Source organism: Vespa velutina, chromosome 25, assembly GCF_912470025.1.
Source record: "Vespa velutina chromosome 25, iVesVel2.1, whole genome shotgun sequence".
In the NCBI taxonomy this organism is placed as follows: domain Eukaryota; kingdom Metazoa; phylum Arthropoda; class Insecta; order Hymenoptera; family Vespidae; genus Vespa; species Vespa velutina.
This window is the reverse complement of record NC_062212.1, coordinates 802,702-817,619: the sequence shown is the minus strand read 5'-3', so window position 1 is coordinate 817,619 and position 14,918 is coordinate 802,702. Positions and strand designations below refer to the sequence as shown.

General features: G+C 27.0%; 2 protein-coding genes and 1 long non-coding RNA gene across 4 annotated transcripts; 1 reads left to right on the top strand and 2 right to left on the bottom strand.

Annotated features, from left to right (window-relative positions):
• Window positions 1–1,618: 1,618 nt before the first annotated feature.
• LOC124957403 (membrane-associated progesterone receptor component 1-like) lies at window positions 1,619–5,720 on the bottom strand. Its single transcript, XM_047514437.1, has 3 exons — window positions 4,894–5,720; window positions 4,014–4,163; window positions 1,619–3,449 (listed from the first exon to the last, which is right to left on the bottom strand). Exons 1-3 carry the CDS (start codon window positions 5,240–5,242, stop codon window positions 3,286–3,288), a joined length of 663 nt encoding a protein of 220 aa, XP_047370393.1. The 5' UTR covers window positions 5,243–5,720; the 3' UTR covers window positions 1,619–3,285.
• Window positions 5,721–5,844: 124 nt separating this feature from the next.
• LOC124957404 lies at window positions 5,845–7,114 on the top strand. The gene is made up of 2 exons (XR_007103519.1): window positions 5,845–6,026; window positions 6,156–7,114. It is a non-coding gene; the product is annotated as an uncharacterized LOC124957404 (long non-coding RNA).
• A 124-nt stretch (window positions 7,115–7,238) lies between these two features.
• On the bottom strand, window positions 7,239–14,118 carry LOC124957402 (WD repeat-containing protein 19). Of its 2 annotated transcripts, XM_047514435.1 has the most exons (20): window positions 13,928–14,118; window positions 13,408–13,787; window positions 12,792–13,002; window positions 12,604–12,716; window positions 12,067–12,484; window positions 11,724–11,957; window positions 11,475–11,600; window positions 11,061–11,358; window positions 10,732–10,930; window positions 10,473–10,570; window positions 10,093–10,375; window positions 9,757–9,985; window positions 9,398–9,650; window positions 9,002–9,312; window positions 8,735–8,884; window positions 8,558–8,654; window positions 8,276–8,482; window positions 7,889–8,175; window positions 7,733–7,809; window positions 7,239–7,634 (listed from the first exon to the last, which is right to left on the bottom strand). In XM_047514435.1, the coding sequence occupies exons 1-20, from the start codon at window positions 13,940–13,942 to the stop codon at window positions 7,511–7,513; spliced, it is 4,110 nt and encodes a 1,369-aa protein (XP_047370391.1). In that variant the 5' UTR covers window positions 13,943–14,118; the 3' UTR covers window positions 7,239–7,510. The 2 variants fall into 2 exon arrangements, with proteins under 2 accessions (XP_047370391.1, XP_047370392.1); XM_047514436.1 differs by lacking the exon at window positions 11,724–11,957 and having other exon boundaries at window positions 12,334–12,484.
• Window positions 14,119–14,918: the final 800 nt, after the last annotated feature.

Genomic DNA, 14,918 nt, shown 5'->3' with positions numbered 1-14,918 from the left:
TGGTCACGTGCCATTTCTCTCTCACTCTCTTTCTCTCTCTCTCTCTCTCTCTCTCTCTCTCTCTCTCACTCTCTCAATCTTATTATATTAATTTTTTTTTTCCCCAATAATATTAAAATTCTTTTTCCTCGATTGGAAGAAAAGCTAGTTTTAAAAATAATATAAATCATGAATATAAATGGAGGTAAAAGATTTTATTATTTTTGTTTTGTTGTTTTCTTTATTATATTCTTTCTTCTCTTTGAAAAAATTAAAAATTCATTGCAAAGTAATATAACATTCAATGTTAACAAAAATTATTATATTTTTTGTTATTGTTGTATAATAATAATAATAATAATAATAATAATAATAATAATAATAATAATAATAATAATAATAATAATAATAATAATATTTAACAATAGGGAATCCCACACCTACACCATACATTTGTTGTTTTACACCATACAATTGTATTTTTTTTTTTTTCTAGTTAATTTTTCCTCTTTTATTTTTTTAATTTTATTAAGTATATAATGGATCATAACGATGAACATTTTTCATTTTTATTTTTATTTATTATTCTTTATTTCTTTTTTTCTTTTCAAAAAATGTTCAGACACATATATATATATATATATATATATATATATATGCATTATGTCGTTTTACATATCAATTTGGTTTCTTTTTTTTTTCTTCCTCCTCTTCGATGAATCAAGGAATTTAATATTTTGTAGTAATAGTATGTAATGTTTTCTCTTCTTTTTTTTTGTGTTATTTTACAAAAAGAGGAATTACCTTAATTATTATTTATAAATATTGGCCTTGTTTTGAAAGAAGTCAAACATATAAATTACAAAATAGATTATTATTAATTTGCATACGGTTGAAGATTAGACGGAATCTTTTCCTGTTTCTTTTTTCTTTTTTTTTCTTTTTCTTTTTTTTCTGTATTCATTTTTTCCTTTTTTTTTCTTTTATTTTCTTTCTTTCTTTTTTTTTTCTTTTATTCTTTTTCTATTTTTTTTTTTAATAGTATCATTTTTATTAAAAGTAAACAATTGTATTAAAAATCATAGGTAACATTGTTTTATAAAATTGTATGTGAGAATTTTCTTTATGAGAAGAAAAAAGAAGAGAAAAGAAAAATAATAATTAGTAACAAATGCGGTTAAAATTTGTAATTTAGAACGTTATTTTTAAAAATTTCAATATATATATATATATATATATATATATATATATATATACACACGCGAAGAACAAATTAAAAAATTCTTCTTGTAACGCTACAAACCATTCTCATACTATCATAGAACTATTGCGAATAAATTTGTGTGATCGAATAATAGTTAAAATATTTAACGTTGTTAAATAACACGTTAATGATAATCAACAATGTGTTTTCTTTTTAATATACAATAAATTTGTTCGTTCGATGGTTATAAAAATTGATAAACTTGTAACACGTAGGGACAAAAATTAGAAATTAATATGCACATGTAAAATTGATATTTAGTTATGCTAAAATGAAAACGAGAGTAAAAAAGAAAAAGAAAAGAAGAGAAAAAAAAAGGAGAGAAAAGAAAAAGAGAAAGAATGAGAGAGAGAGAGAGAGAGAGAGAGAAAAAAAAACAATTAAAGTTGATATATAATTTCAAACATAAAAATCATATTTCCAAATAAATTATATCGAAATCATGAATTTACTTGAATACCCCTAACACGAGAATAAACATATAACTCATGAAATCAACTTCTCGCTTAAGTGAAACATAATTAATTAATCAATCAATTAATTAATTAATTAATTAATTAATTAATTATTAATGTATGCATATTCTTATTATATATAAATCTACTTACAAAGAAGAATTATTTACAAGTTTATTTTTAAATGTAGATTTCGATGAATTCGACTAATAAATCTTTGTTTTATCTTGTTGAAAATAATAATATGATCAAATACAATGTTTTTTTTTTCTTTTTTCATAATTGTAATTAATACAAAATCCTCCTTGCCTATACAAACAAGAACAATTGTATAGATTTAAATATTATTAAATGCTGCGGAGGGAAAAGCTCTGTGTATGTTTTTATATATTTTATATATATATATATATATATATATATATATATGTATATATATATAAAAAGGATAGAGTTTAAATTATAATGCATACAAAGAAAGATTTCAATTTCATTGTAGTAAAATCTTTTTATAAAGAAATTCTTTCATTCTTTTGCTTTAATCAATTGGATGATTAGATGTTTTAATACTTGGCATTAGAATATGCTTTTCATTTGCAATATTCATCATAAACATCATCCTTTGTTAAGATTTAATTTTCTTCTAAGAATTTATTATCAGAGATATTTTAATCATAATAAAGCATAAAGAGTAGAATTAAGATTTTCTGTAAAAAAAAAAAAAAAAAAAAAAAAGAAAAAAAAAAGGAAAAAAAAAAAAAAAAAGAAAAGAAAAGAAAAACATTTTCTATATTGCAAAGAAGTTTGAAGAAATTTGGAATATTTGTCAATTGTTATTAACATAAACTTTATAATTTAATATTTAAAATCAAGATGCACTTTAAACGGAGTAACAGAGCTGTATAATATATATATATATATATATATATATTTATATATATATTATATGGATATACACATACATTTGTGTGTATATGTGTATATATATGTATATACACATACATAAAAAATATTGCAGAACCTAAGACTAATATTCAAATGCAACTGAAACTTAACGCTAATATTGTTAAATTTCAGGGGCACCAAGTACACATTATTCTATGCTCTCAACGTAACATAGTAAGACATGACAGGTGATGACAAACACACGTGTCATTTTAATATAGTGGAATATGATTGAAACATAGCGAGAGTTATTAAATTCTGTCTAATAGAAATTTTTGACGTGACTTTTGTAGAAAAATTCTTTGTACATATATAAAAAGATTGTATATAATAATCGGAATATGTGTGTGTGTGTGTGTGTGTGTGTGTATGTGTGTGTGTGTGTATTTGTTTGTATGTTTCTTTTTGTCGAAATCAGGCACTCAAACGAAGTCTTTATACGAAACACCAGCTCAGAGTTTTAGATTTAACTAAAAGATATTACCTTACTTATCTTCCAGAAATATTGTTAAAAATTAATAAAATATTCGGCTGAACGTTCGTAAACATTTCTACGAATGATAAATCTAAAAATTTCCTTAACAACTCTGTGCGCTCAGTGTATTCCCAAAATTCCTGTTTCATTTTTGACACAGAACGGGGCGGTCAATCATCTTTTGCTTTATTTTTGATTTCACAGATGTCAGATTTTGCATTTTGTTGATCCAATTTATTTTCAGTCTCTTGCTGACTACCTTCATCCTCCTCGTCCGAATAATTCGTTGGTTCCTCTCCCGGTTTTAATAATTTCCCAACATAATCATACCTCTCTAAAATTAAAAACAATCATCTTTCTATTTTAATAATCATGAATTTTACAAATGTTAACACAATTTACATGCAATTATTAATTATAATGAAATTTTAATAAATTATCTTTCTTCGTGTCATATTTCAATTTCAATGCGTGAACTTTGATCTCATAAATAATGAATGAAAATAAAATAAAAAAGAAAAAAACAAAACAAAATAAAACAAAACAAAAAGGCCATTGAATAATCAAACGAGAACAATAGTATCCATTTATGGAAACAGAGAATACTTAAATGAGCAGGCATCGATAGAAAATTTTCTATTCTAATAAAATCCTTATGTATATGTATATATATATATATTAACCACTTGCAGTGGAAAGACGTGCCACGTACGTCGAGATGCTTCTGTTACTGGAACGTCAGCGACGTGATACACACGTCGTCAGGCAATTGTTCCAGAAAGAAAAATGACGTGTGTGGCACGTCAACCTTGAATTTCTTTGTACCGCAAGTGATTGAATTTATCTTAACGTAATTAAATAATTAAGAAAATAGAGAAAAATATATAATAAAACGTACCTTTAAATTGCAATTCCCATTCCTTCATAGAACTCATTTGTTCACTGTCTAAATCGCTCAAATCATCATACTCGTCTTTAATCGGTTCTAATGTAAATGTTGCTAATCCTCTGCTAGCATCACGTCCAGCAAATACTGCATATGGTGCACCTGTATAAAATATATACAATTATGTATTAAGAAATAATATATACACACATACACATATATATATATATAATATATTTATTATTATTATATTATATATAATATTCAATATCATATCTATTATATATATATTATATATATATCAATAATATAAATATAATGTAAATATTATGCCAATAATATTAACAAAATAATGTATGTATATACATATATGTATGTATGTTAATGTATATATGTATATGCATGTATGTACATACAGATAAATAAATAAATATCATTAGAGGAAACAGGGGGAAAAAAATAAAAAATAAAAATAAAAAAAAGAAAAAAGGAGAAATTAATTAAATAATCATCGTCCATGTCATAGGACGTAAACTGCGACTTCAAGATCAAAAAGATATCTAATGACCTTTGTGGTTTTCTATTTACGTTTCAAACAATTAGAAATAATCTAACGCACATTAAAACGCAATTAGAATCTAATACAATTTAAATATCTGTCAAATATCGTTCGTTCATACATATTTTAAATATCATAAAGTATCATAAATATTGAATATTTTAAAATCAAAAAAAAAAAAAAATAAATAAATAAATGTCATTAGGGGAAAAAAAAGAAATGGGAGGAGAGAGAGAGAGAGGGGAAAAAAATGGAAAAAGGAAAAATGAAATAATATATATACACGTATACACACACACACTCATATACATATAATAGCATTGTAATACTTGCCAGGGCCGTAGAACGTGGCACCTCTTGTAACATCATAAACGCTTCCATTAAGTGCAACCAATATTCTTCCGTCGGTCCCATTGCCGTCATACTTTTTCAATTCCTCGATAGTAAAGTCACGATGTAATTTTGGTAAATGTTTGATCTCTTCCAATGGTTCCTCCGATTTAATTTTACTCTTAATTATTTTATAAACGAGTAGGGCTATTATACCGACCAATAAAAGATTAATCGGACTTTTAATGATTTCCTCGACGAAACTCGTTAGAAACAATGAATTATTATTATTTTGTTGACCGAACGTAGCCGACGTGGAACCCGGCGTTATTGAGTCGCTCTTTTCGGCCATCTTGACCAACCACCAAGAGAGAGATAGCTTCGCGCTAGTCAAACGAAAAATTGTGTTACTACGAAAGAAGGATAAAAAAAAAAAAAAAAAAAAGAAGGAAAAAAAAAACCAGGACCACGACGACCGATCGAACGAACGAGTCAACGTTCGATATTTTTTCCGAAGGGGAGAGAAAAGAAAAAATTGTTTATTTTCTTTTTTCTTTTCCTTCTTTCTCTTCCTCCTCTTCCTCTTCCTCTTCCTCTTCCTCTTCTTCTTCTTCTTCTTCTTCTTTCTTTTTTTTCCCTTTTCTTTTCGATCTATACAACAGATTGCCCTCGGAACTTTTGGGCGAACAAATTGTTCGTATTAATGTGTATGTTTAATCGAATAAAATGAATTTATTACGTAGTTTATAAATGTTTGAAAAATATTCTTTAATGGATCTCTTATACGACGTGCCCGCCGCTCGACTGCGCCAGACGGACTAACAGCGGCAACATCGATGTTGGTTACGTGCTTCGATATACATCATTCTTTCCCTTCCCCCCCCAAACTCCTTTTATTCACTCACTCTATCTCTCTCTCTCGATCGTTCGCTCTCATTCGCTCGTTCGACTAGACTATCTTCTCTCTCCCCTCTCCCCACTCCTCACCTCACCAAACTATTCTAACCTTCTTCATGTTTAACCAATAGTGCCGTAACATCGTTCACTTCTCCCTTCTCATTTTTCTTTCATTTGTCATTACGTTTCTACATCGTGTCGTCGTACATATTTCTAGGTTAGGTTTACTTCGCTTAAAGGTAATATCATATTTAAAGAGCATATATATTTATATATATATATGTTTATATATATATATATGTTTTTATTTTCTTTTCTTTTTTATTATGCACGTTTAAATTTTCGTAACTAAAGTAATATATTTTTAGGTTATACCTTTCTCTAGTTACGTATAACTCGTAAATGTAATAACGTTATCTATACATTTTAAATCTACGTTGTATTTCTCCAGGGATGTAGGGATGAAGGGAGAGGAGAGGAGAGGATGGATTAAGACGATCATTTTTTTTCTTTTTTTTAATAATTTTAATCAATAAATTTTAATAAATATCTTTTACTTTATAATATTTAAATAGATATTTATAGGTCGAAAGGGTTGACGAAGGGTAGCAGGTGGGGGAGGGAAAAAAATTTTGGTAAAATTTCGATGAAACCTGTTTTAATACGTTACTGAGTCATAAGATACGACGCATGTGTTGTGTCTCGTTAGGTTAAATAGTCATTTCGAATGATTGTGATGATGTTACTTATGACGTTGCTGTTTTATGATAGGCGATAGGTTAGACGATTTGATATGTGTATATATATATATATATTTTTTTTTTTTAAATAATTTTTCCATTTCAGATACAATTGTATGTTAAATACTTAATTTACATACGTATATTATAATTATTATCTAACAATCTTATTTTGCGTTTTATTGTAAAAAAAAAAAAAGAAAAAAAAAAAGGAAAATTACACATGTGATTATAAACACACGATATCGATTATGATAACCACGTTAAAGAGATATGATTTTGTTAAAATTGTTAACTGACGTGGAAAAAACATGTGAGCGTGTTAAAATGATTCGCAAAAAGTTATTCGACCTCGTTTTTTCGCATTCATGCTGTCTCATTGTCTCTCTCTCTTATCTATAATATTTTTGGTTATGTATGAGTGCGTTTGATATAACATATCTTCGTATTTACATGCATTCACACCAGATGGCGATAATGATGTTTTCCTTTTTTTTTTATTTTTATTATTATTATTATTATTTTTATTATTATTCTTTTTATTATTATTACACAAAAGTTTTGTCATAAAAAAAAAAAAAGATAATCCAATAATAAAAGATAAAATGAATCACTAATAAAAATGATATAAGTTAACAAGAAAGCTATTTATTTTATTTATTTGTACATGTCAAACATATATATATATATATATATATATATATATATATATATATATATGTATATATGTGTGTGTGTGTATGTGTGATTAATTAATATAATCAAATTGTACTTATATTGGACGGTATTGTTTATCATGATCAAGCTAATATATTTTTTGATCATGCAATGTGTTAAGCATCTTACATAATTTAAATATATGTATGTACAGTTATCTTTATGAGTATTTAAAAATTTTTATCATGCAATTATCATTTATCTAAGAGAGCATATACTTTTAGTGCAATCATAAATAATATATATATATATTTCAAATTGACAAGTTAAACTTTTTCTATTGTATTTTCTTGAAGATCAAGATATGGACGGATATCAATTATCGATGATATAATATTGGGATCTATGTGTTCAGAACACATTGGACATGTCTCATCAGATTCAATGATTCTATTGAAAGAAATAAATGTATTATTAATTGAAAGATTTATTATTTTCAAGAGAGGGAAGAAAAGTAAAAAAAACAAAAAAAAAAAAATAATACTAACCGTAAAAATTCACTTCTGATGGCAGGAAAATCGCATTGAGGACAAACTGTAAAATTATCTTCTACGATATGTCTACCCTGAAATGTATTACATATATATATTGAATATTATTTCTATTTACTGTATATATTATGAAAAAAAAAAAAACAACTTTACCGTAGCTATGCAAAATGGAATTGTATTTTTGCATTTATCACAGGTTATTTCAGTCTCTGGAACTTTACTTTTACAATAAGGGCATGGAGTTAAAGGTTCATCCTCGAGCTCGTTATCTTTAGCCCTTGGTGGTTTTCTTACTATGGCCTCGATTTTTTTACTATATTTAATATCAATTTGTGTTCTATATTCAGGACGCATTAACATAGCTGCAAAATTAAATGCCGCTTGTTTCAAGCCTGCTCTGTGACATTCTATAACTGTTGAAGTTAAAATTGGTACGATGTCTGCAAAAAAAAAAAAAAATTTCATTTCATTTCATTGATTTATTCCTTTTTTGTTTCTTTTTCTTTCTCTCTCTACTTTTAACTATTTATATATACTAACGTGATGGAAATTTAGATATATTATTCGCAACTCTGATCAACATTCTGGCACCTCGTAAATGGTCGTTCCTTTTTACATGAAGTCTTACCAATATGTAAGAATGTAACAATCTCAAATTATTTTGCATTTCCAATGGCGTATTTATTTTATTTCTTTTTAATTCTTGATACATCCCAAACAAAACATCATGAGCATTTCTGTAATTTCCTAAAAAAAAAAAAAAAAAAAAAAAAAAAAATAAGATATTATGATAAAAAAAAAAAAATATAAATGAATACGTACCATTAATTTGTTCTTCATTGGCAATAATTATTGCTGTTTTTGCTGCCTCTTTATATTGTTTCCTTGCCATATACAATCGAAACAAATATTTTGGATCCTGTACGTAAAGAAGAAGAAAAAAAGAAAATAATAAATATAATTCTAAAGATATATACGTATTAATAATTAATAATATACCTTTGGTACTCCATCTGAGCCTAATAAAAAATCTATTAAATGATTGGCTAATTTTTCATCTTTAGATGAGGCCACTGTATCTATTGCCAATGATAATGCCATGTCGTCATCAACAGTTAATTGTGCTGCTTTAAGTAAATGCTTTAATGCCTATAAAAATGATTATCCTTTTTATTATAATTATTTATTGATTTAATATAACCAACCAATAATAATAATAATAATAATAATAATAATATTATTATTATTATTATTTAAAAGTTTAACCTTTTGATAATCCTTAGCATGAAAATAATATTTGCCTGCCAAAAGACTATTCTTTTGTGATTCAAAATGTACAGCAAGATTCTTAAAGTCTTCCTTTCTGTTATTATCATCGTCAATAGTATTTATTAAAATTTCACCATATAATTCCATTTTACCATGCTGATTGGCAAGTTGAAAAGCTTCGTCATGACAATTTGACATAATTAAAAATTTAATAGCCGAATTATAATCATTTATCTTTTGAAAATATTTAGCTATCCTTTTGGCACCATCAATGCTTTTAGTTTGTTGTACAATCTCAACGCTTCTAGCTATTATTAATAAAAAAAAAAAAAAATAAATAAGAAATATGAAATAACAATAGAAACTTAATATCAATTAATAATTATTTCTAACCAGGATTATTTAAATATTCAAGATTGATTCTAATAATATTATCATAATCTTTAGCAGTTTCGTATGCCTTAGCAGCTTCCTCGTACTTTCCCTCTGATTCTTTTGCTTTGGCATATTGTATATTTATCTTAGGGGATGATATTTGAGGCAAAAGTTGTCCTACTTTATGCCAATTCTTTAATTTGATATAAGCGGATGCTGCTTTATCAAAATAATCTGCTTTCTCATAAAGCAACGCGGCTTCATTGATTTGCTATAAATATATTAATGTTATTTATATAATAATTGTTGTCCTCCACTCCCCCTACCACCATTTTTTTGGGGGGGGGGGGGGGGGGGTAATTTCATGAAAAAATAACCTTCATAGTTTCCAAAATTTCTGCGCATTCCTTTCTCAATGATCTAGAACTGTCATTGTCCATTGCAATACTGACACCTCTTCTACTGTCACCACATCTAATAGACATTCTTGCTATACCAGCCAAACATTGATTTTTATGTTGAATATCATTTAAATTGAAATTGGATGTTGTATTTGGATCGAATAAACCACGTTCATAATTGGCCAATGCCTTTGGATAATTTCCTCTGTTAAATAATTGAGAAAAATTTTTTTTAAAAATTATTATATGATTTAATTTATAAATTTATAATTAATATATGATTTAATTTAACAATGATTTAAATCAACATACATAAATTCTAATTGTTGCGCATATTCTCTGGCGATGAATGGTATTTCGTCGGATTTTAATTTCTGTGCTAAACTAAGAGCTTGTTCCCATTGCATCAAATCCCTTCGCAGATATAAAGCTTGTACTGGTTCGGTTGATTGTAAAAAGAATTTCTCAGCTTGATTATAATCTCCAAGTAATAATGATGAATGGCCGCATAATAAATTTAATTCATTTATATTTTCTATTTTTTCTAATGCCCAAACCATAGAAGCATCTTCAATACGTCGATAAACTCTAATGGCTAGAATGGTGATATTAGATTTAGAGAGGGGGAAAAAAAAAAGAAATAAAAAAAAAAAAAAATAAAGAAATAAATAAAAGTAAAAAGACAAATTTACCAAATTCAATATTTAAATTTGCAATTGCACTTTGACCCAATTTCAACCATAGATCATTGTCATTTAATTTGTCGCAAATATTCCAAGCATTGTCGTATCTAAAAAGAAAATTTAAGAGAAGAAGAATTAAAAAAAGAAAAAGACAAAAGAAATGTTACTGATTTTTTTCTCTCTCTCTCTCTCTCTTTTTATTTAATTGATACAACAATTCAAACTTTTGTTATATCTTTTTTTTTTTATTATATCATCTCTGATTTACCTTCTACACATAATATGATTGTTGAATATCTCATTGATCTTTTTGGTATCCACTATATTTCCAACATCCTCATGAGAAGCTAATGTTATTTGTATTAATTTACTACTCGGTGTGCTTAATGTCACTTCACCAGAATACATTAACATAGGCAATGCTTCCGATGGCAATTTCGTTGAATTCACTTTGATTATCTTTTGACCTTTTTGCGATTCATAAAAAAAAGAAAAAAAAAAAAAAATCCATATAATCTAACATTTAATGTTACTTATAAATATTTAAAGGGGGAAAAAAAAAAAAAAAAAAAAAGAAAAAGAAAAAATTTAACTCACCTTCGACAAAATATTTGATAAAAATATACGTAACGATAACATTTTTATTATATATTGCAAATATCGAACGTTCGAAAATATTTTGATCCCATATAATACCTTCTATGGAATCTGGTGATTCAGGCACTTGAATGATATTTTCATTGATCGGATCGTATAAATAAACATCCGATTTATTATCAATGAAACATAATTGTGTACCATTTGCATCTAAATATATATTTTTAATACCATTGTTATGGGTAAACTCTGTCGACTTATTAAATGCTTCTAAATAAAAATATATAATACGGCCCATCTGAAAGTTTTATTAATAAAATATTTATTTAGTTTGTTTAATTTCTTTTTTTTTCTTTTTTTTTTTTTTTTTCTTTTTTCTCCCCCAATGATAATAAATAAAACAAATAAATTTACATCTGTTCCATAAATTAGAAATTCTGATGACAATGCATGGCACGTTATTCTTTCATTTAAATTATTTGATTCAGGAAATAATTTTGTATCTTTGCCAATGTTTATTAACGTTTGATCCACTTTGATCTGAAATGAAACAAATTTTTTATTACTTTATTAATAATTTAGACCTTTTTTACATTTATAATAAAAATTAATAATATATATATATATATATATATATATATATATATATATATATATATATACCAATTGTAATTGTAATTTTCCATCGAATAAAACGGAAACATATGTTTCGTTTAAGGATATACTATCAACAGTTGCTAAATAATCACGTTCAAAATGTGTATTAATGTCATATTGATAAGTAGATAAATCCCAAAATAATGCTCTATTGTTTAATGCTACAGCTACATGAAGTGGTCCTACAGCCAATACAGATGGTTCTATTATAGTATTAATTATTTGTGGTTCTGATTTTTCCTATAAAATTAAATAAATTATAAATGTGATTATATCATGAAAAAAAAAAAAAAAAGAGAGAGAGAGAGAGAAGAGAGAGACAGCGAAAGCCATTTTAATTTATATATACCTTATCTAATGTATAAAGGTGTACGGTAACTTCAATTAAACTTGTTAACAATGCTATTCTATTACTGCAAACGCTTGTTAATTTTGGAATTTCAACTAAATAAATGAGAACGTTTCCAATGTAAGTTACTACTGCTATCATTGTACCATCCGTTGACCATTCAACTTTACTAATACCAGTTTCACCGGTCACAGAAATCATTTTTTCTGTTTCCTCTAAATTTTGTAAACTATGTATTTTGACAATGCTATCACCACAGGTGGCTACCTTTCCAATATTTTCACTTAATGAGATATCTGTTAAAGTATCCTTATGATTTTTTATTTGAAATAATTCCTGACCAACTTCTTTTATATGAGTAGATATGGCAATGAAATATCCAGCTTCAAAACCAACTAATATATATCCATCTCCGTACCAAAAAAAAAAAAAAAAAAAAAAGAAAAAGAAAAAAGAAAAAAGAAAAGAAAAAAAAAACAAATTTTATTTCATATTTATATTAATCATCATTATATCATTTTATGTATAGATTATTACCATTTATAGGTAACGATTGGACCATAACGTTTTTGAAAGGCTAATTCGATTGGATTATCCGGATCCAAAATATTATATAGAAACAATGTAGTTTTACTGACGACAAGAGATACCTTAAAAAAAAAAAAAGATAAATAAGAAGATATAGAAAATCACATTTTGATTATAAATTATATAATAATTTATACTGTATTTTCTCCTCCAATACGATGATCCATTTTCATTTCACTAAATTGTATGTCAGATGGATCACCTTGCAATGTTATTTCCCTACGAGTATCACCTTCTCTAGTATTGATCGTTAACATTTTATCTTCGCTTGCTAAAGCTAAAAGACCTTCTATCGACCATGCACCGCATAATATTCGTTTCTTATGTTTACCCAATATTGGTATACGCCTATATAAATAATATTAATATTATATATTAGAAAAAGTATTACGATTATTAATCACTTGCGATGCAAAGAAATTCACGTTTGCACGTGTCAGTACAGTCGAGTGCAAATCACTTCAGGGTGCAAGTAATATCATTGGTTTTACTATCACTTTCCATTTTACAGTCTGAGATCAATTCTGATAATTTTGCACGATGAGGTATAATCAGAAACTCGGTAAAGAATTTCATTAACAGTTGACGTGCCACGCACGTCATTTTTCTTTCTACAATAATCACCTGACGACGTGTGTAACACGTTCCGGCAACAGAAGCATCACGACGTGCGTGACACGTCTTTCCATCGCAAGTGGTTAAAATTAATAAATATATTAAAGATAAAAAAAAAAAAAAGATATTATTATATACTTGGCATTAATATGATCGTATAGTATTAAATTTCCTTTATGCGTTCCAACGGCCAATAGACAATTTCTTTTGGCCCATATCATACAAGTTAGATTATCCCTAACGCCCGCATCCATTTGAGACTTTTTACCAGTGGTCGCATCCCACAAAGTTATGATAGAAGAGTTTTGCGATATGATCGCTAATAAATCACCATCTGCGTCCCAACCAAAGCCAGTACATAATCCAGGAATTTGTATACGCTCTTGAAGATCACCTTGTCTATCAAATATTGCGACGGATGAATCGCAGCCTGTAGTTGCAATATGTGTACTATTACCAGGTCGCCAGGAAGCGTAAACAGTTCCAGTACCATGAGGCTGATCCAAGCGATAGAGTATCTTAATGAAAAATAAAAATTAAAATTAAAACAAAAAAAAAAGGAACAACAAGAAACAAATTACAATCATAGATTAAACATATTATGAATAATAGTTCTCGTATTTAAAAAAAAAAAAAAGGCATCATTCACATAACCTACCTTTTCGGATGACATAATGAAGCATTAAAATTTCTACTTAGCCATACGTCCAAATGACTTTTATATTTTAATTACATTACTATCTATCGAGCCGTAACATGTTTAATTATTGATTATTTAGACACTGTTTTTCACTCATATTAATATATCGACTTCGACCGCCATGTTGTTTACATCGATCCCTAGTCAAATTAATGTCCAGCATTATAATTGACCACTGCTGCCACTCGCGTCAATTTTGTGAATTATAACGCGATACGCGTATTAATCGTAGAAGATTGTTTCATTTTCTTTTTTTTTTTTTTCCTATTCGTCGTTTTTTCTCTATCCAATGGAGAAAGAAAAAAAAAAATACAAAACGAAAATAAAAAAAGGAAAACGAAAATAGCCAATGAACGCGCAGAAAAATTTTATCGAATGCGTCTCGAATGTATTAACGTTCATTAATATATCAATTCGATATCTATCGGCGTTTCTTTTTTTTTTTGTTTTTTATTTTTTTATTTCCTTTTTTGATCGAAATTTCTAACCTCACTAAAGATCGTCGTAATATGATTAATACGACGTAAAAAAGAAAATTATTGATCAAGTATAGTACGCCTTGGAAATAGAATCGACTTCCGTTTCCGGTCTAATACAAGAGCGTTGACAACCACAAGGTGGATATAGGATATCTTATAGGGAGAGAGAGAGAGAGAGAGAGAGATAAAAGAGAGAAAAGAAAGAGAGAAAGAGAGAGAAAAAGCATACACACGCTTATATATAAGAAACATAATCCTTCTTTTTCTAAGATCGACTTTGGACTTGACAATCCTTCTTACCGCACTGCCATTGACTTCGTATTATTGGTAACGAAAAAAAAATTGAATAAAAAAAAAAAAAAAAAAAAAAAAAGAAAAAAAAAATAATTAAAAGAAAAAATTACACGTACGCGAATAATAAGACTTTTCTTTTTTATATTTCAATTTTATTTTTACCCTGATCATATTGT